General features: G+C 35.1%; 1 protein-coding gene across 2 annotated transcripts in view; it reads left to right on the top strand.

Annotated features, from left to right (window-relative positions):
* Window positions 1-24,717, top strand: part of KLHL1 (kelch like family member 1) — a 481,321-nt gene extending 456,604 nt beyond the window's left edge. For both annotated transcript variants that reach the window (XM_043892336.1, XM_043892337.1), the window contains 2 exons: window positions 16,709-16,880; window positions 23,603-24,717. In XM_043892336.1, the coding sequence (XP_043748271.1) occupies window positions 16,709-16,880; window positions 23,603-23,662 (232 nt within the window). In that variant the 3' untranslated portion in view covers window positions 23,663-24,717. The remainder of the gene's footprint in view (window positions 1-16,708; window positions 16,881-23,602) is intronic.
* Window positions 24,718-25,982: the final 1,265 nt, after the last annotated feature.

Below are 25,982 nucleotides of genomic sequence, written 5' to 3'. Positions count from 1 at the left end.
AACAAAATATGCCCAGTCTGCCTAAGCTAAGAAAGTTAATTCAACTCCTAGAACTGTTTCATTAGTCTCTTCCTTTCTCCTTCTCTCTCTTTCTCTTGCTTGTGTATCACACACATACACACACACAGACACACACACACACACACACACACTATACTATGTCTTATTTTTTCTTTCCTCATCCTCGCTCCTTCCTTCCTTCTTTCTTTCTTTCCTTCCTTTTCAACTAATATTTTTTGAAACCTTACCATTTTCTTCACATAATCCTAAAGTAATATTTATTTAAACTTCTCATGAATATATTTTAAAAGTTCATTTAAAATAAAGCTGTAAGCATTTTTAAATGTATGAATATTTGTTAATTTTCTTTTAAAAATGGAACATTTCATTTATTTGTTTTATTCATCCTGTCTTATTGGTTCTACTACTCACTTCAAATTTGCAAAGATGAATTATGAGCTTTGTTTAATGCCATACCTTTTGCAATGTAAGACAGATTTATTAGAACTGTATTCTCTATGATCTTGAAGTATAACACAAATATAGACCCTCTTTTAACTCTTCCTAAAAATGGCAGGTGCACAGAGGTTGGAGTGAAAAGTCACCTTAGCTTCAGTCTTCGCTCAACAATGGACACACTTCTGGCATGGTTATAACAAAATTCTCTTTCATAGCTGCACATCACTTAGCAATATTATGTCATGTGCAGTAAGAATTACAGAGACTTATAGTGATATTTATATTTTCAACTGGACATGGAACAACAGGCTGGTTCTAAATTGGGAAAGGAGTACATCAAGGCTGTATATTGTCACCCTGCTTATTTAACTTATATGTAGAGTACATCATGAGAAATGCTGGGCTGGATGAAACACAAGTTGGAATCAAGATTACCGGGAGAAATATCAATAACCTCAGATATGCAGATGACAGCACCCTTATGGCAGAAAGTGAAGAAGAGCTAAAGAGCCTCTTGATAATAGTGAAAGGGTAGAGCGAAAAAGTTGGCTTAAAGTTCAACATTCAGAAAACTAAGATCATGGCATCTGGTCCCATCACTTCATGGCAAATAGATGGGGAAACAATGGAAACAGTGACAGACTTTATCTTCTTGGGCTCCAAAATCACTGTAGACAGTGACTGCAGCCATGAAATTAAAAGATGCTTGCTCCTTGGAAGAAAGGTTATGACCAACCCAGACAGCTTATTAAAAAGCAGACTTTGGCCAACAAAAGTCCATCTAGTCAAAGCTTTGGTTTTCTACATACAGTAGTCATGTATGGATGTGAAAGTTGGACTATAAAGAAAACTGAGCACCAAAGAATTGATGGTTTTGAACTGTGGCATTGGAGAAGACTTGAGACTCCCTTGGACTGCATGGATATCCAACCAATCCATCCTAAAGGAAATCAGTCCTGAATATTCATTGGAAGAAATGAGCTGAAGCTGAAACTCCAATACTTTGGCCACCTGATGTGAAGAACTGACTCATTTGAAAATATCCTGATGCTAGGAAAGATTGAAGGCAGGAGGAGAAGGGGATGACAGAGGATGAGATGGTTGAATGGCATCAGCGACTCAATGGACATGAGTTTGAGTAAACTCCAGGAGTTGGTGACGGAAAGGGAACCCTGGCATGCAGTCCATGGGGTCTCAAAGAGTCAGACATGACTGAGTGACTGAACTGATTACATAAGGAAACATGTTGATATATGAAGAAGTGAGATTAGAGAATATTGAATTTTTTTTCAGCTGGAGTAGGATAAGTAATTCTACTATAATGAATAACTTCAAAATTCTCAGTGACTTCACACTGTAAGCTCTTTTTCTTGTTTGTGCTGCATACCCATGAGAGCCATGATTTTGTTTCTCTGGTACTCAGAATGAGATATAAGATAAAATATGAGCACCTGTTGCTTTCAATGTCAGAAGGGGAAAACCAGAGAGTAGTACTACAATGTTCATCCATTCATAAAGACTCAATCTTCAAGCATTAAAAATATAATTCTCCTTCATTCATACTTTGTTGACAACTCAATCTCATGGCCACTGAAGTTTTCAGAGTGTGGGAAGACGTTATCTGATTTTGTACCTGGGAGAAGAACAAGAGATGTCTGGCATATCATACTGATGATCATAGCAATTTTCCTCTTAATATTAAGAGACCAAGTCCTTTGTATTTGTGTTTGTTAGTAGAATAGACAGTGGGAGAAAGGGGCTCTCTCTCATTTATGATTTTTTTTAAAAAATTAATGAGCATTTTTACTGAGAATAAAGTCATTGGAAAGAGCTTCTAATGAACTGGCTCTGTTCAAACTTGAGGTACTTCTTGGATAAAATACAGAAACATGTCTAACAATAGTTTTATTCTATGAAATGGACTGTAGATTTACATATATATATATATATATTATATATAGAGTGGCATTAAACTTACCATAGTTTCATTCCATTATCTTATCCAGTGAAATTAGGAACTATAGGTACTACAGTGAGGATGGTGGCCAGAATACAAATTAATAGATGTATACTTTTATACACACAAACATATAATCATTTATTTTAAAATACTGCTAACGGAATGGCAGGTTATTCACATTTTCCTCTGCTAAATTCTTGAGAAAAAATGACAAAGAAGAGGAATATGACAAGCCTTTGAATTTCATAGCAAATATCTTATATATAAATGCCACTAATTAAATGATATTTCATACACATATTCTTTCTTAAGTTTACTCTGTAATGTATTAAAATGATGTTTGTGAACAGAGGCGTAAATAACACAATCTAGAAATAGATTTATAATGCAAAATTATATTTAAATAAGCACAGTTATTTTAAGTTATAGGAGTATAATAAGGGTGAATAGCTTAGGTAATGCAGAAGCACACAGCACCATCATTATTCTTCCAAGCTCATACCATGTGACAGGTTGATAACATTTTTGCACTTTTTATGACATATATTCTATATTGATGATTTCACATGTAACTCATCAATAAATCAGGATATATAATGCTGCCCTGGTAGAATTACTTTGCACATATAAAGTAAGGAATGTTTCTTAGTGTATAACCATAGGCAAACAAATCATTAGGAATAGCAGGTAATGTAAATGCTGTTTTATAGATAAATGAATAGGTACACAGATCAAAACTGTTTTACAATGATTTCTTATAGAAGTGTGTATGTGTGCATGCTCACTTGTATCCAACTCTTTGTGACCCCATGGACTGTAGCCCACCAGGCTTTTCTGTCCATGGGATTTTCCAGGCAAAAGTACTGGAGTGGGTTGACATTTCCTTCTCTACTTATAAAAATGTAAATACGTTATAAACTAGTAAAGTACAGTTATATAACATCTATCAAAAATTGTAGAATTGGGCTTTCTTAAATGCAAGGGACCTTGGTATCTCAAAGTAAAACAGAAAAGACAGCAAGGACTGAGTAAGAACAGGAAATCTAGAAAAGTTAATGGAAGAGTAAAATCTAATGTTGCAGGCAAGTCTCACTCTAGTGAGAATGTCTTAGTGAACAAAATTGGTGTCCAAAAATGCACTAAGTTCTAGCAGAATTTAGACTCAGAAAGCACAATTCATTAGAAAGAGCACATTCATCCATCTGTTTACTTATTCAATAAATATTGCTTTGTGTGTACTTTTCACTGTGCTAGATAGATCTTAAAATGTTTTAGAATAAAGAGATAAGGAAATGAATAATTAGAACTTTAAGATCACAAACAAATCTGGAAATCAGGCAAAGGATCAGAAAATATGCTCGAAGACATCAGTAGTGTTGCTGGCTCATAAGAGATCAGGAGCATCTTTGTCTTTAAACCTGCATATCAGTAATGAAGCTTAATAGGAAAGGGGTTCCAAGATCAAAGCAACTTCCTGAACTTGCCTTTGTAGTATCCACTTTGCTTTCTCCAATCTTTTCCCTTTAGAGTAGCCAGAGGAATATTTTCAAGATGCAGACTTAGCCTGGAAGTGCAATGGAGTTTTCCTTTGTTTCAATTGTATCAACATAATAAAAAATTGTTTTACAACAATTTTCCCACTAAAATAGATTCTATGTGCTGGTCAAGATTATCTTGTCTATGCCTATATTCTTCCACTTGGCTCAACTCCTGGCACTGATTAAACACTCAACAAACATTTATTGAGTCATTAGACAATAAGTTAAAAAAAAAAAAAACCTCAAATTTCTCCAAGCAAAAACCTCATGAGATCTACTGTAAATAAGTAATCAGAAAGATAGATAGACAGATTTTAAAAGAAATGGATGGATGGCTGTTTGGATGAACTGATGGAAAGATACGTAGATAAATTTTGACTTTTTATTTCTCTATTTGCATGTGAATAGCCATTTCCATCATCATAAGCTGAGGATTCTTGATTTATATATATTTTAGGCATACTTTTAATAGAAAATTTTTGATGGGATAAAAATATTAAGTAAGCATTATTCATGTATTAGTTGAAAATTATATCATACTTTATCAAACACTATTAGCAGTGCTCACGATTTTTGATATATTGCTTATAATAAATATACAATTTTTGATATATTGCTTATAATAAATATACAATTTTTGTTCAAAGTCTCCCAAACTCTACTATAGTCATAACAGAAAAAGTCGTGTAAAATAACAGTGTGCTATGTGCTTAGTCATGCCCGACTCTTTGTGACCCCATGGACTGTAGCCCGCCTGGTTCTTCTGTCCATGGGAATTCATTAGTGTCATCATGCATGTGTGCATGCTAAGTCACTTCAGTAGTGTCCAACTCTGTGCGACCACATGGACTGTAGCCCACCCAGTTCTTCTGTCCATGGGATTCTCCAGGCAAGAATACTGCAGTGGGTTGCCACGCCCTCTTCCAGGGTATCCTCCTGACCCATGGATCAAGCCTGCGTCTCTTATATCTAACCTGCACTGACAGGTGGGTTCTTTACCACTTGCATCACCTGGGAAGCTCATCTTCCCAGGTGAGCTGGGAACTGCCATCTTATGACTTGATTTTTTATCATCTTTATATCTTTGTTAAAAAATAAAATAACAAGATTTGCTGTCTTTACATGTAGTCTAAATGCGTTATCCACTTAATTAAATAATTCTTTTAAAAGTACCACAAACATTAACATATAAAGCAAGAATAGAATTTTGAATTCTTTCATTTCTCCTGATTTCTCATTGCAACCTTTTGGTTTTGATATAATCCAAGAATTTCTAAAAAAAAAGAATTTCTGAGCATTGAAGATAAAGGAGAGACTTATTTTAATTATGGATGCTTAGTTATACTAAGGCTTATATGGTATATTCATATGTTAATTCATATATATATATATATGACATCCTATTTTTTTTTACAAAAATGTAATTACTTGAATTGTTTAAGGTTAAAATGTTAGGTAGACACTTTTGCACTTTTTAATAAGTATTAATCTTTATTCTCCTTAAGATATTATTGTTGGAGCCAGTCAAATGAGTACAGCATGAAAAGACTAACTGACTGTTTTGCCATCACTTTTCTATTATTGTGCATGTATAATTTTGCTATTTCTTTGATAGCTAATTATGTTCAAATAGAAATATATACAATAGATGGACATCCTCCTACATAAAAACAGGGGTCCTACTTTATATGTAGATGCAATAATTATTAACCTAGGCCATACATAGCTATACTAATTTATGTTTATGATTAGATATTTGCCTCAATGGTTTGTGAGACCAGTGTTATCTTTGGAGTGAAAGGATGGACACAGGGAGTGACAGATTAATCTGCTGTCCTGGGATATTATGCCTGGAATGCTGGCTTTGAAGGTATACATACATGAAAATATGAAATGTGATGTCTTATACAGATGGAAGGCTATCAATCCTGGTATCAAACTGTAAAATTTATTTTCACGTTGAGACAACTATTTAAAAATATATCATTTGTGCTCACAATACTAGTAATAATATTCTGTTATATGAGCAGAGAAAATAATTATCAATATATAAAAGAATCTATTTCTCCTTAATTTTGAAATGTTAAAGGTATTTGTTTAAAAGTTATATTTTACTAGCATTCAGATTGCCTAGAAATACTATATGTTCTGTTTATTGACAATGGTTTAAATATATATTTTTTTATATTGTAGTGGTTTTGGTCATACACTGACATGAATCAGCCATGGATTTACATGTACTTAAATAATTTTTAAAGCTCTAATGATAAAACTGCACCAGAGAGGAGTCAAAGAGTTAATCCTTACTTTCTCTGGTTCAGTTAACCTCCCCTCAATTTGAAGGGAATTGATTTAGCTCATACCTGAATGGCCTAGTGGTTTTCCCTACTTTCTTAAATTTAAGTATGAATTATGCAATAAGAACTTCATGATTTGAGCCACAGTTAGCTCCTGGTCTTGTTTTTCACTTACTGTATAGAGCTTCTCCTTCTTCAACTGCAAAGAATAAAAACAGTCTGACTTCAGCACTGACCACCTGGTGATGTCAATGCACAGAGTCATCTTTTGTGTTGTTGAAAGAAGATGTTGGCTATAACCAGTGCATCCTCTTGGCAATACTTTGTTAGCCTTTGATCTGCTTCATTTTGTATTCCTGGGTCAAATGTGCCTGTTACTCCAGGTAGCTCTTGACTTCCTACTTTTGCATTTGAGTCCCCTATGATGAAAAGGACTTTGTGTGTGTGTGTGTGTGTGTGTGTGTGTGTGTGTTAATTCTAGAAGATCTTGTAGGTCTTCCATAAACCAATCAAATCCCTTATGATTATTCAGTGAAAATGACAAATAAATTCAAGGGCTTAGATCTGATAGACAGAGTGCATGAAGAACTATGGACAGAGGTTCATAACATTGTACAGGAGGCAGTGATCAAAACCATCCTCAAGAAAAAGAAATGCAAAAAGGCAAAATAGTTGTCTGAGGAGGCCTTACAAAAAGCTGAGAAATGAAAATAAACAAAAGGCAAGGAGAAAAGAAAGATATACCCATCTGAATGCAGAGTTCCAAAGAACAGCAAGGAGAGGTAAGAAAGCTTTCGTAAGTAAACAATACTAAGAAAAGGAGGAAAGCAATAGTATGGGGAAAATTAGAGATCTCTTTAAGAAATAAGAGATTCTTTATTTCCCTATTAAGAAAATTAGAGATACCATGGGAAAATTTCATGCAAAGATGAGCAGAATAAAGGACAGAAAAGGTATGGAGCTAAAAGAAGCAGAAGATATTAAGAAGAGGTGGCAAGAATACACAGAAGAACTATAGAAGGAAAGGTCTTACAAAAAACCACGATGGTGTGGTCACTCACCCAGAGCCAGACATCTTGGAGCATGAAGTCAAGTGGGCCTTAGGAAGCATTACTGCAAACAAAACTAATGGAGGTGATAGAATTCCAGTTGACCAATTTCAAATCCTAAAAGATAATGCTGTGAAAGTGCTTCACTCACTATGCCAACAAATTTGGAAAACTCAGCAGGGGCCACAGGATTGGAAAAGGTCAGTTTTCATTCCAATCCCAAAGAAGGGCAATGTCAAACAATGCTGAAACTACTGCACAATTGCACTGATTTCACATGCTTTCAAGGTAATGCTCAAAATCCTTCAAGCAAAATTTCAACAGTATGGGAATCGAGAACTTCCAGACGTGTCAGTTCAGTTCAGTCACTCAGTCATGTCCAACTCTTTGTGACCCCATGGACTGCAGCATGCCAGGCCTCCCTGTCCATCACCAACTACTAGGGCTTATTCAAACTCATGTCCATTGAGTTGGTGGTGCCATCCAACCACCTCACCCTCTGTCATCCCCTTCTCCTCCTACCTTCAATCTTTCCCAGCATCAGGATCTTTTCAAATGGGTCAGTTCTTTGCATCAGGTGGCCATAAACAAGACTGAGCACAAGGGAACCCTCTTACACTGTTGGTGGGAATGCAAACTAGTACAGCCACTATGGAGAACAGTGTGGAGATTCCTTAAAAAACTGGAAATAGAACTGCCATATGTGGGTGAAACTGGAGCCTATTATACAGAGTGAAGTCAGAAAGAAAATCACCAATACAATATATTAATGCATATATATGGAATTTAGAAAGATGGTAATGATAGCCCTATAAGTGAGACAGCAAAGGAGACACAGATATAAAGAAAAGACTTTTGAACTCTGTGGGAGAAGGCAAGGGTGGGATGATTTGAGAGAATAGCATTGAAACATGTATCTTATCTTATGTGAAATAGATCACTAATCCAGGTTTGATGCATGAGACAGGGTGCTCAGGGCTGGTGCACTGAGATGACCCTAAGGGATGGGATGGGGAGGGAGGTGGGAGGGGGGTTCAGGATGAGGAGCACATGTACACCCATGGCTGATTCATGTCAATGTATGGCAAAAACCACTACAATATTTTAAAGTAATTAGCCTTCAATTAAAATAAATAAGTTAATTTAAAAAAAAAAAAAAAGGAGGCTGAGCACAGAAGAATTGATGCTTTCAAACTGTGGTGCTCTCTTGAGAACCTCTTGGACAGCAAGGAGATCAAATCAGTCAATCTTAAGGGAATCGATCATGAATACTCATTGGATGGACTGATGCTGAAGCTGAAGCTCCAATACTTTGGCTATCTGATAGGAAGAGCTGACTCACTGGAAAAGACCCTGATGCTGGATAATATTGAGGGCAGAAGGTGAACTGGGCAGCAGAAGATAAGATGTTTGGATGGCATCATCAACTCATTAGACATGAGTTTGAGCAAATTCCAGGAGATAGTAAAGGACAAGGAAGCCTGGCATGCAACCGCCCATGGGATGGCAAAGAGTCAGACAGGACTGAGTGACTGAATCACAACAACCTTGAAGAGTAGATGTAGTGGAATATGAAGGTGAAATTTAAAATGCTAGTCATGTGGTCGTGTCTGACTCTTTGCAATACTATGGACTATAGCTCACCAGGCTCCCCATGGAAATCTCCAAGCAAGAATACTGGAATGGGTAACCAGTCCCTTTTACAGGGGATCTTCCCTACCCACGGATCAAACCTACTTCTCCTGCACTGCAGGCAGATTCTTTTCTATTTGAGAATACGCCCTAAATCAAAACAGATTTTTTCTTATACCTTCATTGAAAAGTTGAAATCAATTTAACTTTAAAAAATATTTTTGTATAAAAATAAGCAAAAAATGTTGAAATAGGGAGCAGACATTTAATTGTATTGCCCATTAAGCATATGATATATTTTTATCTTCAAGTTATGTAGTGACAATGCTTGAAAAAGTAATGATATCTCAAATTTTTCAATAGGGCTTTTCAATGAGAAACTAACTTTTGTTCTGTGGCTATCATATGCCTTCAGCAAGTTTTCATTTTACAGCCAATTTTAGCCACTATATACTGATGCATCCCTTGCCTTTGGGCTATAAACTTTAATAGAGTCCCTGATACAAAACTCACATTCTGACCATGAAGGCCAAGGTGAGATGTAGGAAAGGCAGACAGCTAAACACATAAAGACAGTTCCCCTGCTTGCTTTTTCTTTTCTTTTCTATAAACAGGCAACCTGAGGCAAAAAAAAAAAAAAAATGCTTAGAAGAAAATTTTGTCAAAAATATGAACTGGTAAAGATAGAGTTCACTGTTCATTATAGTCAGAAATTGCTTATACGTCTGTGGGTCTTCTCCTACGCTAACAAAGACTGTTTTGTTTTGTTTTGTTTTTCCTTCTGAAGGGCAAAATTATGTGTATCACCAGGCTGAGAGGTGGATCCATGGACTTCTATAAACAGAAAAATCAATTTTGATTAATTAATGTGAAAATAATGATAAACATTATTGGCTAATTTTAAATTTGTGTGATACTTCATAAATATCTAGTGGAAAGAAAAAGTGTGTCAGAGGCAGTAGGGTTAGGACTCAGTTTTTGTCTTGACTTGGTTTGATTTTCCAGCTCTATATGTTTAAATACCATCACAACTGCCTGATGCAAATGAAAAGATTGCTATTGAACACTTACCAATCCCTGAAAACAGATAATTCAAAGATCTGGATCTTCCAGGAGAATGCACTAAATATTTTAAATTTTCCTCAGAAATTTTGTAAAATAAGAAAAGAATGATGTCTATTTTTAAGCATAGGACATTATTTATAAATTTTACCTAAATATAACATGTACTCATTTCCATTCAATTGAGTTCAGTTCAGTCACTCAGTCGTGTCCAACTCTTTGCAACCCCATGGACTGCAGCACACCAAGCCTCCCTGTCCATCACCAACATCTGGAGCTTATTCAAACTCATGTCCATGGAGTCAGTGATGCCATCCAACCACCTCATCCTCTGTCATCCCCTTCTCCTTCCACCATCAATATTTCCCAGCTTCAGGATCTTTTAAAATGAGTCAGTTCTTTACATCAGATGGCCAAAGTATTGCAGTTTCAGTTTCAACATCAGGGTTTCCAATGAATATTCAGGACTGATTTCCTTTAGAATGGACTGGTTGGATCCCCTTGCAGTCCAAGGGACTCTCAAGAGTCTTCTCCAACCCCACAGTTCAAAACCATCAATTCTTCAGTGCTCAGCTTTCTTTATAGTCCAACTCTCACAGCCATACATGACTACTGGAAAAATCATATATTTGACTAGATAGACCTTTGTTGGCAAAGTAATGTCTCTGCTTTTTAATATGCTATCTAGGTTGGTCATAACTTTTCTTCCCAGGAGCAAATGTCCTTTAACTTCATGGCTGCAGTCATTATCTGCAGTGATTTTGGAGCTCCAGAAAATAAAGTCTGTCACTGTTTCCATTGTTTCCCCATATATTTGCCATGAAGTGACGGGACCAGATGCCATAATCTTGGTTTTCTGAAAGTTGAGTTTTAAGCCAAATTTTCCACTCTCCTCTTTAACTTTCCTCAAAAGGCTCATTAGCTCTTCTTTGTTTTCTGCCATAAGTGTGGTGTCATCTGCATAGCTGAGGTTATTGATATTTCTCCCGGTAATCTTGATTCCACCTTGTGCTTCATGTAGCCCAGAATTTCTCATGATATACTTTGCATGTAAGTTAACTAAACATGGTGACAATGTACAATCCTGATGTATTCCTTTCCCGATTTGGAACCAGTCTGCTGTTCCATGTCCAGTTCTAATTGTTGCTTCTTGACCTGCATTCAGAGTTCTCAAGAGGCAGGTCAGGTGGTTTGGTATGCCCATCTCTTGAAGAATTTTCTAGTTTGTGGCGATCCACCCAGTCAAAGACTTTTGCATAGTCAATAAAACAGAAGTAGATGTTTCTCTGGACTTCTGTCACTTTTTCAATGATCCAATGGATGTTGGCAATTTGATCTCTCGTTCCTCTGCCTTTTCTAAAGCCAACTTGAACATCCAGAAATTCACAGTTTAGGTACTGTTGAAGCCTGGCTTGGAGAACTTTAAGCATTACTTTGCTAGCGGGTGAGATGAGTGCAATTGTGTGGTAGGTTGAGCATTCTTTGGCATTGCCTTTCTTTGGGATTGGAATAAAAACTGATCTTTTCCATTCCTGTGGCCACTCTGAGTTTTCCAAATTTGCTGGCATTTTGAGTGCAACACTTTCACAGCATCACCTTTTAGGATTTGAAATAGCTCACCTGGAATTCCATCACCTCCACTAGCTTTGTTTGTAGTGATTCTTCCTAAGGCCCACTTCACTTCATATTCCAGGATGTCTGGCTCTAGGTGAGTGATCACACCATCGTGATTATCTAGGTTATGAAGACCTTTTTTGTATAGTTCTTCTATGTATTCTTGCCACCTCTTCTTAGTATCTTCTGCTTCTGTTAGGTCCATATCATTTCTGTTCTTTGTTGTGCCCATTATGGCATGAAATATTCCCTTGGAATTTCTAATTTTCTTGAAGAGATCTCTATTAGCCTTTCCCATTCTGTTGTTTTCCTTTCTCTGCATTGATCACTGAGGAAGGTTTTCTTATCTCTCCTTGGTATTTTTAGAACTCTGGGTTCAAATGGGTATATCTTTCCTTTTCTCCTTTGTTTTTGACTTCTCTTTTTTTTTTTCACAGCTATTTGTAAGGCTTCCTCAGACAACCATTTTGCCTTTTGCACTTTTTCTTGAAGATGGTCTTGATCACTGCCTCCTATACAATGTCACGAACCTCCGTTATAGTTCTTCAGGCACTCTGTCTATCACATCTAATCCCTTGAACCTAATTGTCATTCCACTCTATAATCATAAGGTTTTTGATTTAGGTCATACCTGAATAGTCTAGTGGTTTTCCCTATTCTCTTCAATTTAAGTCTGAATTTGGCAATAAGGAGTTCATGGTCTGAGCCATAATCAGCTCCCAGTCTTGCTTTTGCTGGCTCTATAGAGCTTCTCCATCTTTGGCTGCAAAGACTATAATCAATCTGATTTCAGTATTGACCAGGTTGTCCATGTGTAGAGTTGTCTCGTGTTGACGGAAAAGGGTGTTTGCAATGACTAGTGTGTTTTCTTGAAAAAACTCTATTAGCCTTTGCCCTGCTTCGCTCTGTACTCCAAGGACAAACTTGCCTGTTACTCCAGGTATTTCTTGACTTCCCACTTTTGCATTCCAGACCCCTATAATGAAAAAGACATCTTTTTTGTGTGTTAATTCTAGAAGGTCTTGTAGGTCTTCACAGAACCATTCAACTTCAGCTTCTTCAGCATTACTGTTCAGGCATACACTTGGATTACTGTGATATTGAATTGTTGCCTTGGAAACAAACCAAGATCAATCTGTTGTTTTTGAGATTGCATTCAAGTATTGCATTTCAGGCTCTTTTGTTGACTATGAGGGTTACTCTTATTTCATCTAAGGGATTCTTGACAAGAGTGGTAGATTTAATGGTCATTTGAGTTAAATTCATCCATTCTCCTCCATTTTAGTTCACTGATTCCTAAAACGTCGATATTCACTCTTCCTGTGTCCTGTTTGACCACTTTCAATTTTCCTTGATTCATGGACCTAACATTCGAGGTTCCTATGCAATATTGCTCTTTATAGCATTGGATTTTAGTTCCATCACCAGGCACATCCACAAATGGGTGTTGTCTCTGCCTTGGCTCTGTCTCTCCATTCTTTCTGGGGTCATTTCTCTACTGATCTCCAGTAGCACACTGGGCACCTACTGACCTGGGGAGTTCATCTTTCAGTGTCCTATCTTTTTGCCTCTTCATATCGTTTATGGGGTTCTCAAGGCAAGAATACTGAAGTGGTTTGCCATTCCCGTCTCCAGCCGACTAAGTCCTATTAGAACTCTCCACCATGACCCATCCGCCCTGGGTGACCCTACATGGCTTGGCTCACAGCCTCAATGAGCTAGACAAGGCCATGGCCCATGTGATCAGACTAGTTAGTTTCCTGTGATTGCGGTTTTCATTCTGTCTGCCCTCTGATAGGGAAGGATAAGAGGCAATGGAAGCTTCCTGAAGGGAGAAACTGACTGAGAGGGAAACTTGGTCTTGTTCTGCTGGGCAGGGACATGTTCAGTAAGTCTTTAATCCAATTTTCTGTTGATGAGCTGTGCTGTGTTCCCTCACTGTAATTTAACCTCAGGCCAAACTATGGTGGAGGTGATGGAGACAATGGCGGCCTCCTTCAAAAGGCCCATGCATGCACTGTTGCAGTCAGTGCCCCCAACCTTGCAGCAGGACACCGTCAACCCACACCTCCACCAGAGACTCCTGGACACTCACAAGCATGTCTGGGTCAGTCTCTTGTGGGGTCACTGCTCCTTTCTCCTGGGTCCTGGTGCACTCAAGGTTTTGTGTGTGCCCTCCAAGAGTCTGTTTCCCCAGTCCTGTGTAAGTTCTGATGGCTCCATGGTGGGGTTAATGGCGACCTCCTCCAAGAGGGCTTGTGCCATATCCAGGTCTACTGCACCCAGAGCCCCTACCCCTGCAGCAGTCCACTGCTGACCTTTACCTCCGCAGGAGACACTCAGACACAGTTCTGTCTCAGTCTCTGTGGGGTCTCTGGGTCCTGGTGCACACAAAGTTTGTCTGAACCCTCTGTATAGTCAATGGAATTCTCTAGGCCAGAACACTGGAGTTGGTAGCCTTTCCCTTCTATTCCAGATCCCTGAATCTTCCCAACACAGGGATCAAATCCAGGTCTCCCGCATTGCAGGTGAATTCTTTACCAGCTGAGCCACAAGGGAAGCCCTGTAAGAGGTACTTGTGTTTTCTTAATTTTCCTGTGGTGTTAGTGTATGAGAATCTTCATTATTTGAGCTTTACTTAAAATTTCAGAAGCCTTCAGAAATGCATTTATTATTCCTTAGTGCAATTAGTGTTAGATTTTGTCTCAGTTTTTCTCCCTTTCTGAAAAGCAATCAACAAAGTCTGTTGTGTAGATAGTAGCTGAGAAAAAAAAAAATCCTATAGAGCTGAATAACAATCATATGGGGACTGAAATAGGACTTCAGAGAAAGCTATTTAAGTGAAGCGATTGTGACAAAAGGCAGACTTGCTTCTATTGGAGAAAAAATAAAATATAAAAGATGTTCACATTTCACCGAAATTAAGGTGTATTATACATTCTTCCTTTTAAGGTTATCTTAACTAAAAAAAACTTCCTGGCAAAAAGTAAACAAGATAAAACTTACTTGTATTTATTATCCAGCTTTAACCACCATCACCAATTTGCCATTTTTGCTTCATCCTTTCACCTTTACAGTATTTTTTTCTGAAGTATTTTAAAGTACTTCTTAAACATGTCATTTTAGTTCAAAACATTTCTGAATTCATCCCAGAAACAATGAAATATGATCACAACTTTACTTTTGCAGCTTAATTGCAATGTCATTATTATAATTAATACAAATTTAAATAATTTCTTATTAAAATCTGATACCCAGAATTAAAATTTCCAAAATGTCTTAAGCATCTTTTAATATTTTTGTTCTGTAAATTGGAATCTGAGTAAGTTTCACTCAGTTTATTTTGTTACATTTTAAAGCCACATTTAGTTTATAACAGCTACTTCTTTGTAGTTATTCATTTTATCACTTTTTTTCCTTGAAAAATTGTCAAGTTAACTGTAAAATGTTTTACTTTGTGGATTGTACAATTTGATTCCTCTTGGTGTTTTTCCTTTTTTCCTCTTTTTTTTATGTTTATATATTTCAAAACATTCATAGTAGAAATGTAAATATCTTAAATATTTTGCTGGCATAGATTGCATATTTGCATTTGTGTCTGTGTGTGCTTGTGTCTATTTGTGACATTTTACATTTATTAACTATAACATGCAAAATTACTTTTGTTATTTGCCTGACAGCCTATGCTTTAACATGGTTCTGGTTTTGCAGGCATTCAACCAATCTCTCATTTCACATATATTACCTTGGCTGTCATAATTTCTCCAATCATGGTGTGTAAATGCTTGTAATGTCCTGGGTGAAATATTCTCTGTGAAATATAAAGTCCAGATCCCTGGGGTCTTCCCAGTCATTTCTCTTGTAACAACTTTCTTTATTTTCAATAAATTATAGGTTTTTGGTTTTTTGTGTTTTTTTTTTTTTTTGCCTGTTTGTGTTTGTTTCTTTTGTTTGTTTTGGGGATCTGTAGGTTGAAAATTTCAAAGCAAGATTAGAGTAGAAAAACAAACTAAGAATATATTTGCATATATATTATATGTTTGTAAAAATATTATAAAAAATAAAAAAAAAACTTCCATCCATTCTTCTTTTACATTTACTTACTCTACTGGGTTCTTACTAGATGTTTTTGTATCTGAACCTATAACTGTAGGTTAAAAGCAAAGAAGTGGTTTAACCATTCCTTCTAAACTGAAGCAAAGCACCCTAACCAAGGAATTCTTTGTGATTTTACCACCCAACCTATACAATATTTGTATTTAATGTATGGTAATCAGACTATCTGAAAATTTAATATTTGGTTAAAATTAAAAAGTAGTAACTTGGACCCTCTGCTTCAATCTCTTGATTTACCAATTTCTCCCTTCAAGTGAATTCCAAGTGACTGTCACAGAAACATAGGTTTGTTCATGTTGTAATTGTTTCCTCAAGTTTCAAGTTTTCTTATTTTCCTATTGAAGAAACATGAAATACTTTCTTACTCTGAGAATTGAGTCATCTATTAGCTGATCAAATATCACCTTTTAAACAATGCTTCTTCTTATACCTTTGATCCTAAACACACTGCACACCTAGTTTTCTCAAAAACTAGGTCCATGCACTTTTTTTTTTAGCACTTGTGTTCTTTTGTGCAAATATCTTCTTTTTTTCTAGCAAATTTAGGATAGACTTTCAGACCTTATTTAAAGAAGATTTCAAAAGTGAATTATTTTTTAATTCTCCCAGGGTTTTAGCTATTACTTCTGTTTCATGACCATAGCACTTTGTTTGTACTTTCTTGAAAGAACCTCATTCCATTGTAAAAAAATATTTATTTTCATATCTGTCTTTCTTGGGAAAAATAATGATATTCACTTTTGTGAAATGACTCTGCATCCATCTAGTTAACAGTCTAGCTATATTTTTAAAATACCTTAAACAATAGAAAGCCTGACTTTGTGAATATTGGCTCTGGAACATCTGTTTAAATAATTGAGTTTTTAGGAAAAAAGCTAAGTTTTCTTTTCCATGGCTTGTTTTGAAAGAGCATCATTAATACCTAATAGTAAAGTTGAATGTGATTATAATATGTTATATCCTACCATCTTTTTATTTTAGGTATGATCCCAAAACAGACACATGGACTATGGTGGCTCCTTTGAGTATGCCCAGAGATGCTGTTGGAGTCTGTCTTCTTGGTGACAGATTATATGCTGTTGGTGGCTATGATGGCCAGACATACCTCAACACTATGGAATCCTATGATCCACAAACTAATGAATGGACCCAGGTAAGACTGTTGCAAGCATGAGTCACTTCACATATAAGAATTTTTTTTCATTTACTTCCTGTGGAGGAGATGTGTACCTACAACCATGTATTTAGTTGAATTACTCTGAACTCAAAGTGACTGATATTTGTTCATTTTCATGTTCATTTTATAAAAAGTTTATTAAATCATATACTTTTGTGTACTTTTCTATTGTGTATTCTATACTTCAATAAAATTTATGTTAGAAAGTGGAGTTTATGCTTCAGTGGGATTTCCATTTTATTATGTCATGCCAAGGGACAGGGACTGAATTTTAATCAACTGAAACAAAAAATAAAAGTGGAACATATTTGTTCACAAATATTTAACTTTGCCTGGTTATATAGATAACAAAATCAAATGAATAGAATCTTGTAGAAATTAGCTTTCTGCTTCCCTTTTTTTGCTTGACTATGTTTGCTAGGTTCCTTGCTACCTATGGCAGAAAGAATATTCCATGGGATGATGCTGCTGGAAACTCCAAATGGAGCTCTTCACAGCCATAGTCATAAAACAAAAGAACTTTGTTCAAAAAGCTCCCCAGAACAAAGAGCAAAGAGGCCTGAATGGTCTGTTGCATAATGCATTCATTCCTGGCTGAACACTTTGGTCAAGAAGATGGAGAAAAATAATTGGCTGATCTTAGGTTAACCTTCAACTATACACAGCAATTAGAGATTCAGGATCATGTTCAGAGAAGCTTCCAATCCAGTCAAATATCTGGAGAATGTGTGTTGGGGTGTGTGTGATCACTGGGGAAACATAAGGGTAGGACACCTTAATTATGGTGGAAAATACCTTAAGCTTACAGTTACTATAGACTTGCTTGTAATGAAAGGAACGGGTATGTTTTCAGACTTTTGTTTTAATATTCAATTTGTCTTAACTTTCTTTTTTTTCCCCCAAATCTCTCAATATTTCTTATTTCTCTGCTTTATCAGAAACTAAAAATCAAGAAACAGTTCAAAAAAAAAAAATAAAAAACCATTTTCCCACCAATTGGTACATTTAAATTCCAGAGTCTTACTTAGTTGAAGCAGAATAGTAACATTGTCTTCTCATATTCCTTAATGTATAGAGGGCTTTATTTTTGGTCATAGAAATTGACTAAAATTTATATGAAGAACTTGAACATTGATTCAAGTAAATTTCTGAAAGAAATTCTTACTCTTAAAGATACATGACTTCCTTTGATGATATGTGTTCAACTACAGTATTAAATAGACTGAGTTGGAAGTACAAAATCAAACTCATCATGGTCAGGCTAAAGTATCTTCCTTACGACTCTTACTCTTCCCTAAGGGGAAATTCTTTGATTTCAATGAAGACAGATGTATTTGACAAAGGAGGAAGAAAACAGGTAGAATGGAGGAAAGACCAGTGTAAATTTGGAGAACTAGGTTCTGTGATTTTCTGTGTTTAACTTTAATTGTGAAAAAGTAGTGTTCTGGGAGGTGGGTCATAGAGGATCTTGCTGTGATTTATGTCGGAGAGTGTTTTGCCTATGTTCTCCTAAGGTGCTCAACATCACTCATTATTAGAGAAATGCAAATCAAAACCACAATGAGGTACCATTACACACCAGTCAGGATGGCTGCTATCCAAAAGTCTACAAGCAATAAATGCTGGAGAGGCTGTGGAGAAAAGGGAACCCTCTTACACTGTTGGTGGGAATGCAAACTAGTACAGCCGCTATGGAGAACAGTGTGGAGATTCCTTAAAAAACTGGAAATAGAACTGCCATATGACCCAGCAATCCCACTTCTGGGCATACACACTGAGGAAACCAGATCTGAAAGAGACACATGCACCCCAATGTTCATCGCAGCACTGTTTATAATAGCCAGGACATGGAAGCAACCTAGATGCCCATCAGCAGATGAATGGATAAGGAAGCTGTGGTGCATATACACCATGGAATTTTACTCAGCCGTCAAAAGGAATTCATTTGAACCAGTCCTAATGAGATGGATGAAGCTGGAGCCCCTTATACAGAGTGAAGTAAGCCAGAAAGATAAAGAACATTACAGCATACTAACACATATATATGGAATTTAGAAAGATGGTAACGATAACCCTATATGCAAAACAGAAAAAGAGACACAGAAATACAGAACAGACTTTTGAACTCTGTGGGAGAAGGTGAGGGTGGGATGTTTCAAAAGAACAGCATGTATACTATCTATGGTGAAACAGATCACCAGCCCAGGTGGGATGCATGAGACAAGTGCTCTGGCCTGGTGCACTGGGAAGACCCAGAGGAATCGGGTGGAGAGGGAGGCGGGAGGGGGGATCGGGATGGGGAATAAGTGTAAATCTATGGCTGATTCATATCAATGTATGACAAAACCCACTGAAATGTTGTGAAGTAATTAGCCTCCAACTAATAAAAAAATTAAAAAAAAAAAAAAAGTAGTGTTCTTTATCTAGGGAGAAGAAAACATATAATAAGCTATAATAATTGTACTGAGAGTTTAGAAGATATATTTTAACTCCTTACATTCCCAAGTTCCTAGTTTTACAAAGGGAGCAATGCATGGATTATTTTTGATTTGCTAAGGAAGTACAAATTCAATGTTACATATCTTAAATGAACTACTTTTACAAATGAATATTAAATAAAGGAGGCTTATGGGCATATAAATGATATAATATTTTCATTACATATTATAGTAGTGATCCATTATGCTTATCATTTCTCTAAAATTGAAGTCAGAATAATGCATGTACTATTAATGGTTAGAAACTTCCAACAGCCATTTTCCCTCATCTATGTTTTATTATACTCTTTTGGATCATATAGTATCTTACAAATAGCAAAGTAGTATTTAAAATGTTTTAGAACAAATTTATTTTAGTATAATAGACATTAACTTTAAAATTCCTAAGTTAAGATCTTATATCCCTATCTTTTCATTCTTTATATTTTTAAGACTTTCAAGAGGCCATCAGGAAACCCACACAAAATCACTTTCAGGGTTCCACACTACTAGAGAAAGTTCTCATATTTGCTGTATATTGCCTGTCACTTTCCCTTCACTTACTCCACAGATGGACAAAATCAATTGGTTATTTCACTTGTTTTTGACACCATCAAATGGGCAAACATTAGAATAAATAAGCAAATTACATTGAAATATGTAATGATGTATATTTGAAAAACTTCCCAAGCTAGCTAGAATTGGAAATAATGAAAACAGATGAGGGAATATTTGCCAGATACATGTCTTACATGGTTACATACAGAACACACAGGTACATGCTTGCATGAGTGTGTGTATTTGTGTTTTAAATAAACTTGATTTTGCCACTTAATTTTTTTTTTTTTGCATTTGACTTGAAACAAAATATGTGTGCTTTAAAACATAGAAAGAAAATTTTAATTTTGTTTCCTCTAGCCTGAGTAAAATCATCCTTTCAAGTGTTTCTTTGGTACATGGTCATAGTGCTGTCATGCTGCATCTACCTGCAGCTATAAAAAAAACAAATACAATATGTCATTTACTGTCATATATCCAAAGACTGGCATAGTTGCTAGCATGGGTAAAAGATGTGTGAAACTTTCTTAAGTGAATAAATTGTGAATTATTTTTGCAACTCAGTTTACTCTGTTGTACATGGGTTTAGTTCATTTGCATACAATCAATCTGTAAGATATTTAGAATGAGTTTCAGGGAAGCCTGGTAAGATATTTACATCTTGGATTGCTGTTTAATAACTGGTATCATGCCAACCTTTTTAGATTATCATAGTTTAGTGAAAGGTATAATGCTGGAGAGGGAAAAGGGCAGATTGTCAAACTATGTATTAAATAAGATAAAACTGAACCAAGGGGAAGAGAGGGAAAACTCTCAAATATTTAAAATGTGCTTATGTAAAATATATCAAATGCTTAAAATAGAATGATAAATGCTGGAGTAAGGGAAATACTTAACACTATGCTAGAACTTAAGTGTGTTGGGTAGAGAAATCTTCTTTTGGGAAATTATATAGATAGGATGCGGCATGGCAAATAAATAATAGTTAAACAGATAAAAATATGGGGAGTGGTTTGGTTTAAGAAACAATTTTTAAAGAGTCATGGGAAAGAGAACACATGGCATGCTTTATTGAGCAACAAATAAAGTGATGAGGAATAAGTTTGGAGAGATATAATGGGTCTTTATGATATAAGGTGAGAAACCATGTTATAGAATCTTGACTTTACCATGAGCCAAAAGGATAGTTAATGAAGGACTTTAGGCAGGGAAAGCAAATAATCAGAATTTTATTTTAAAATAACTGCACTTGATAGGATGGGAAAATTGATTAGGGGAAAGAAAAATCATAAATTTATTAGGATATACTTCACTAATTCACTGTGAAGTATTGGTGGGAATTTTTTCCTTCTTTCCTTCATTTTTTTTTTTTTTTTTTTTTTGCTAATCTAAAAATTAAATTGACATAAGACAAATTAATAGGAAAAAAAACAAACTTAATTTTATACATATGGAAATCCCATATGGACTCAAAGAATTGACCAAGAGCAGGAAGCTCTTATTTTGTTTTAGACAAAGGAACAATAAATACATAAAGAATTTAGAAGACAAAGTGGTTTGGGATTAGGTAGTAAATTAGTGAAGAAGTTACAAGGTTTTCTGACACAGCCTTCTTGGCCCTAAATTCCTTATGTCTGGTGATAAGGATGCCTTTTACGCTCCTAGTAGAGAGAGGGTACCATTTCACATGAAACATTTATCTCCTGCTTTAAGGGGTCAAAGGGGGGTCACAGTGCCCCTTCTGCATGAAGTATCACTCAAGTATCTTTAATTCGAAATAATCAATGTGCCAAAATGGCATATCCTGGAGTGGGTTATTTTACTCCCCTTTCACACTCAAGGTGAAATTGTAACCTGAACTAGTTGAAGATAGTAGGAATGGTGTAATTCAGTTGGTAGGAGAGATAATTATAAGACTTGATGTTATTCAGCTGTAAGGTTGAGGGAAATGAAACTAAGGGCTGTAGATATGCTTTAGGTTCCTGTCTTGAGCAACTGAGTAGAAGGATAAAAGAAATATTAGAAAGAAGAGTAAACTTGGGGCAGTGGTGGGGGGGCAGAGATTCATTTTTACATGCAATATAAGCATGTATAGAGACATAGATGCAAATGTAGATAGAGGTATACTTCATTTGGAACTATGCATAGTACTTTTCAGTGCTGAATGAACATCAGAGAGCATCTGGGGAACGCTTCAAAAATCCTACTCAGAACTCACGTCATTCCTATTGAATGGTGGGCCTTGAGTACTTATATTTTGTAAAAGCTCCTTAGATGGCTCTGACATGAAACAACACTTGAAAATCATTGGAAACTAAAAGACAGACAATGGAAACTGTGCAATTTGGAGTCAGAAATATTGCAAATTGTAGGCCTAACTGTTACCAGATTTATATCTCTTCATACTCCATTCACTGTAATATAGAGATGACAACATATGATGGGATTATAAAAGTGACTGTGGTGATCAACAAAAATTATTCTTAATACACAATATGCTATCAATATATCACATGCTCCTTTTTGCCTTTCACTTTGAGCAAATATCTGTGAAAAAAAGAGACATAACGTTAACCTTTTTAAAAAAGATATTGTATTAAATGAAAGGTACAAAAAAATGATATGAGAAGATTTTCTATTTCTGTTTTAACCTATAGAAAGATAGCAGGTGACAATAAGCACAATTAAAAGAACTAATGTATAATTAGATAATGGTGGTAATTTTCATATGTAGAGGGTGAGATAGTGTCCTTTCTCAATCAATAAGATAGTGTGTGTGATCTGAAGTTATTTTGCTCTCTGCTACTTCATTTGCTACACTTGATTCATTTTATCTTCAGTTTGAAATAATATCCTGTAATTTCTAGTCTACCTGATATTTTTATGTGAATGAATTATTCTTGGAAAACTGTATCTAAAAATCATTGACCTCAAAAACTTCAAATTATTAAATTCTTAGCTTACCTCCATGGAATAAATTTTCATTAAAAATTCTTTAAAATCATTGTTTTCAATATATTTCTAGCCAATTTCATATTCAGGATTATTTTTTTAAAATCTCAGTTCTTAAAAAAAAAATCTCAGTTCTAATCAATAACAATAATACTCATAATATGGATTTTAAAATAGGCCCTGTAGCAACTGTAATTATGTTCTATTGATGACAGCATACTGAAATCACATCATTAAATGTCTCTGTTTAGAATGAATTCATAGCACATTTTATTCAGTATAATATCTTTGGAAATGACTTCCCAGTGACTTCAATAGTGAAGCAACTATTTCACCTAAAATATACTCCAAGCTATCAATTTGAAATTTCTTCAAAAATGTGTCCAGGCAAGCTATAGAAAAAATCTTTGTTGGAAACTTTCCTATAGAAGCTTCACTTCACTAAATATCATTAAAGAATTTATTACTTTTATCAAAAATTCCACAATTAATTGTAGGCTTTAAAGACTTCAATATTCATATTATTTTATATAAATGCCAGTTTCATTGTTTCCATGTTTATTGTATTACTTGTGGATACACTGGGAAATGAGAATTATATTTATTAATGATTTTCATGGATATGAATGAATTATTTAAGTACATTATAATATGTATATTTTTCCATGACAATAAAATGTGTCTTAAATCATATTTCATCTTTTTCAACAGATGGCTTCCTTGAATATTGGGAGAGCCGGTGCCTGTGTAGTAGTCATCAAGCAACCTTGACTTATATTTTTGGAGAGATTTTATTTGCTGGAGTGGTTATTTTTATATCAGAGGGCAAGAATGAGAACTGGAGATGAAAATTCTTCAAGAAAAAAGATTTTGGTAGATTTATCTACTGAGATCAAAAGAGGTAGAAGATGAAACAGAATTATGGGAAACAAGAGAACATCAAACTGCTGTGGGAACATTATCTGGTCGTATGTTAGTTCAGGAATGGTTATCGGTAATTTGTTTTGTATTGTAGCATACAATAACTAGAGTTACCAAAGGCTCGTTTTTCTTGGGCAGTTAAAAGGAGAGATAAAGATTTGTGACATGGATAATTTCTTGACTAAAGCTGGTTCAGTGTTCTATAATCTGTGATGATATTCCAGAGGTTTTCAAGAGTAGAAGACATGATATTTCATCTGACAGAATCTGATTGATTCTGCCCTAATTTCCTAATCAGATGTGGTCATATCAGGAGGTGGAATGATGCTTTATTAAACAAACATGCTTTTTCCTAATTTTCCTAAACTTTGAGGACAATTAGAGAAACAGATTCATGCTTGCCTCTTGCACTCAGAAAACAAATCAAAGCTGCATATATCATCCAGGAGGATGGTTGAATTTTATTGCAACTGTATTAGCAATTTGAAGTTGGCAAACACAAAGGATTGTTTTCATTAAGCTTACCATAATGCTTTGCTTTTTGATCACACTGAGAATCAATACTATTAAAGGCTTTTGCCTTATGATGAGTTCAGTGTAAGCATGGAAACCAGTTATTCTGAATGTTATATATATATATATACATATATATATATATATATATATATATCCATTGCATGTTGAAGTCCTTTAGAATTTTGTTCATAGAATATCTTAGAATTTTGAGGGAGAAATCTATGATACATTCATTTGCAGTGTTAATGGCCATTGTCAGAAGGAGGGCAGACTTCAGACCCTCATTCCCTACTTTTCAAACTTGGTACATTAATAAGCACATTATTTTATGCCAAATGTTTGTAATTGTTTAAAGCATATAGTGGAAATGTTATACAATGTCTTCAATAGCTCCAGGTAAATGTTAAATATAATTAATAAATAATAAAAAATTTGCTTTTATCAGTGTATCTTTTTTCAATAAATTTTAATTCAGATGGGAATACATGTAAATCCATGGCTGATTCATATCAATGTATAACAAAACCCACTGGAAAAAAAATAATAATAAAAAAAAAATAATAATGAAAAAAAAAAAACTTGACAAGTTATTCTGCAAAAATAGGCAAGTTTTGTGGCTTGACCTCTCATAAATCAAGGAGTATATATTTTCATCAAAATAAGCTTATTTCCTCCTAAATACTATGCTGACACAAAGTGCAATCTCTATTGATTTTTGTGTGTGTGTGTGTGATTACTCACTTGAGACAGTTAGCAATAATGCTTAGAAAATTCCTATCCCATAATGAAAGTCTTGATAATCATGCAGGAACTATCAATAGAAAGAAATTCCCTCATTTTGAGTCAGTGTAAAACATGTAATTGAGTGTTACTGTTGGGTAGTGGAAAAATACCAGAAACCTAGAAACCAAAGAAAATATTGATAGTTTATGTAAAGGAAATATTAGGAAATCCAATGTTTTCCAATATGTATATGCGATCGAATGTTATGTCACATTTTATTTCAGAAAATAACATAATTATAAATACAAGATGTTAAGGAAGTATCAGTGATTTTTAATTGTAGTTAAAAGATGTATAGCATGAAATGCATATTTTAACCATTTCAAATTGTGAAATTTAGAATTTTTTTTGCCTATGTGTTCTCTTCAATACATAGAGCATGTGGATAATATCAGCTAACTGGAGTGGACAACTTATACTTGAAATGTTAAAGAATAGAGGGGAAAGTAAAATGGTGTATATCTATTTTCCAACCATTAAAAGTTTGTGGCAGTCATATCTAAAACTTGGTTAGTACATTTATCAATGTTTCTACAAATAATTTTTTCCCTAAGAGAAATATTCCACCAAACAAATTTGCTGTATCTAACCAAATATTTTCTATATGTGAAACATATTATCTTGCTGATGCTTGCATTTCATACTATGAATGTATACATCCAGTTTACCATTCAAGGAAATTGAAGAGCAGTTTGGGGAATAAACTCAAAGCTTATATGACATAAGAAGAATAGATATTATTGTGCCATTTACTAAAAATATATTGTCCACCAAGGTTACATGCTAAATGAGTTTCAGGATCTACCGCCTACCCTGCTATGACTCCAATCCAGGATTCTTGAAACTTAACTTTGTCAACTGGTAATTCAGC

Source organism: Cervus elaphus, chromosome 30 (assembly GCF_910594005.1).
Source record: "Cervus elaphus chromosome 30, mCerEla1.1, whole genome shotgun sequence".
Classification (NCBI taxonomy): Eukaryota; Metazoa; Chordata; class Mammalia; order Artiodactyla; family Cervidae; genus Cervus; species Cervus elaphus.
Note: the sequence above shows the minus strand (reverse complement) of the source record. Positions and strands in the feature narration are given on the sequence as shown.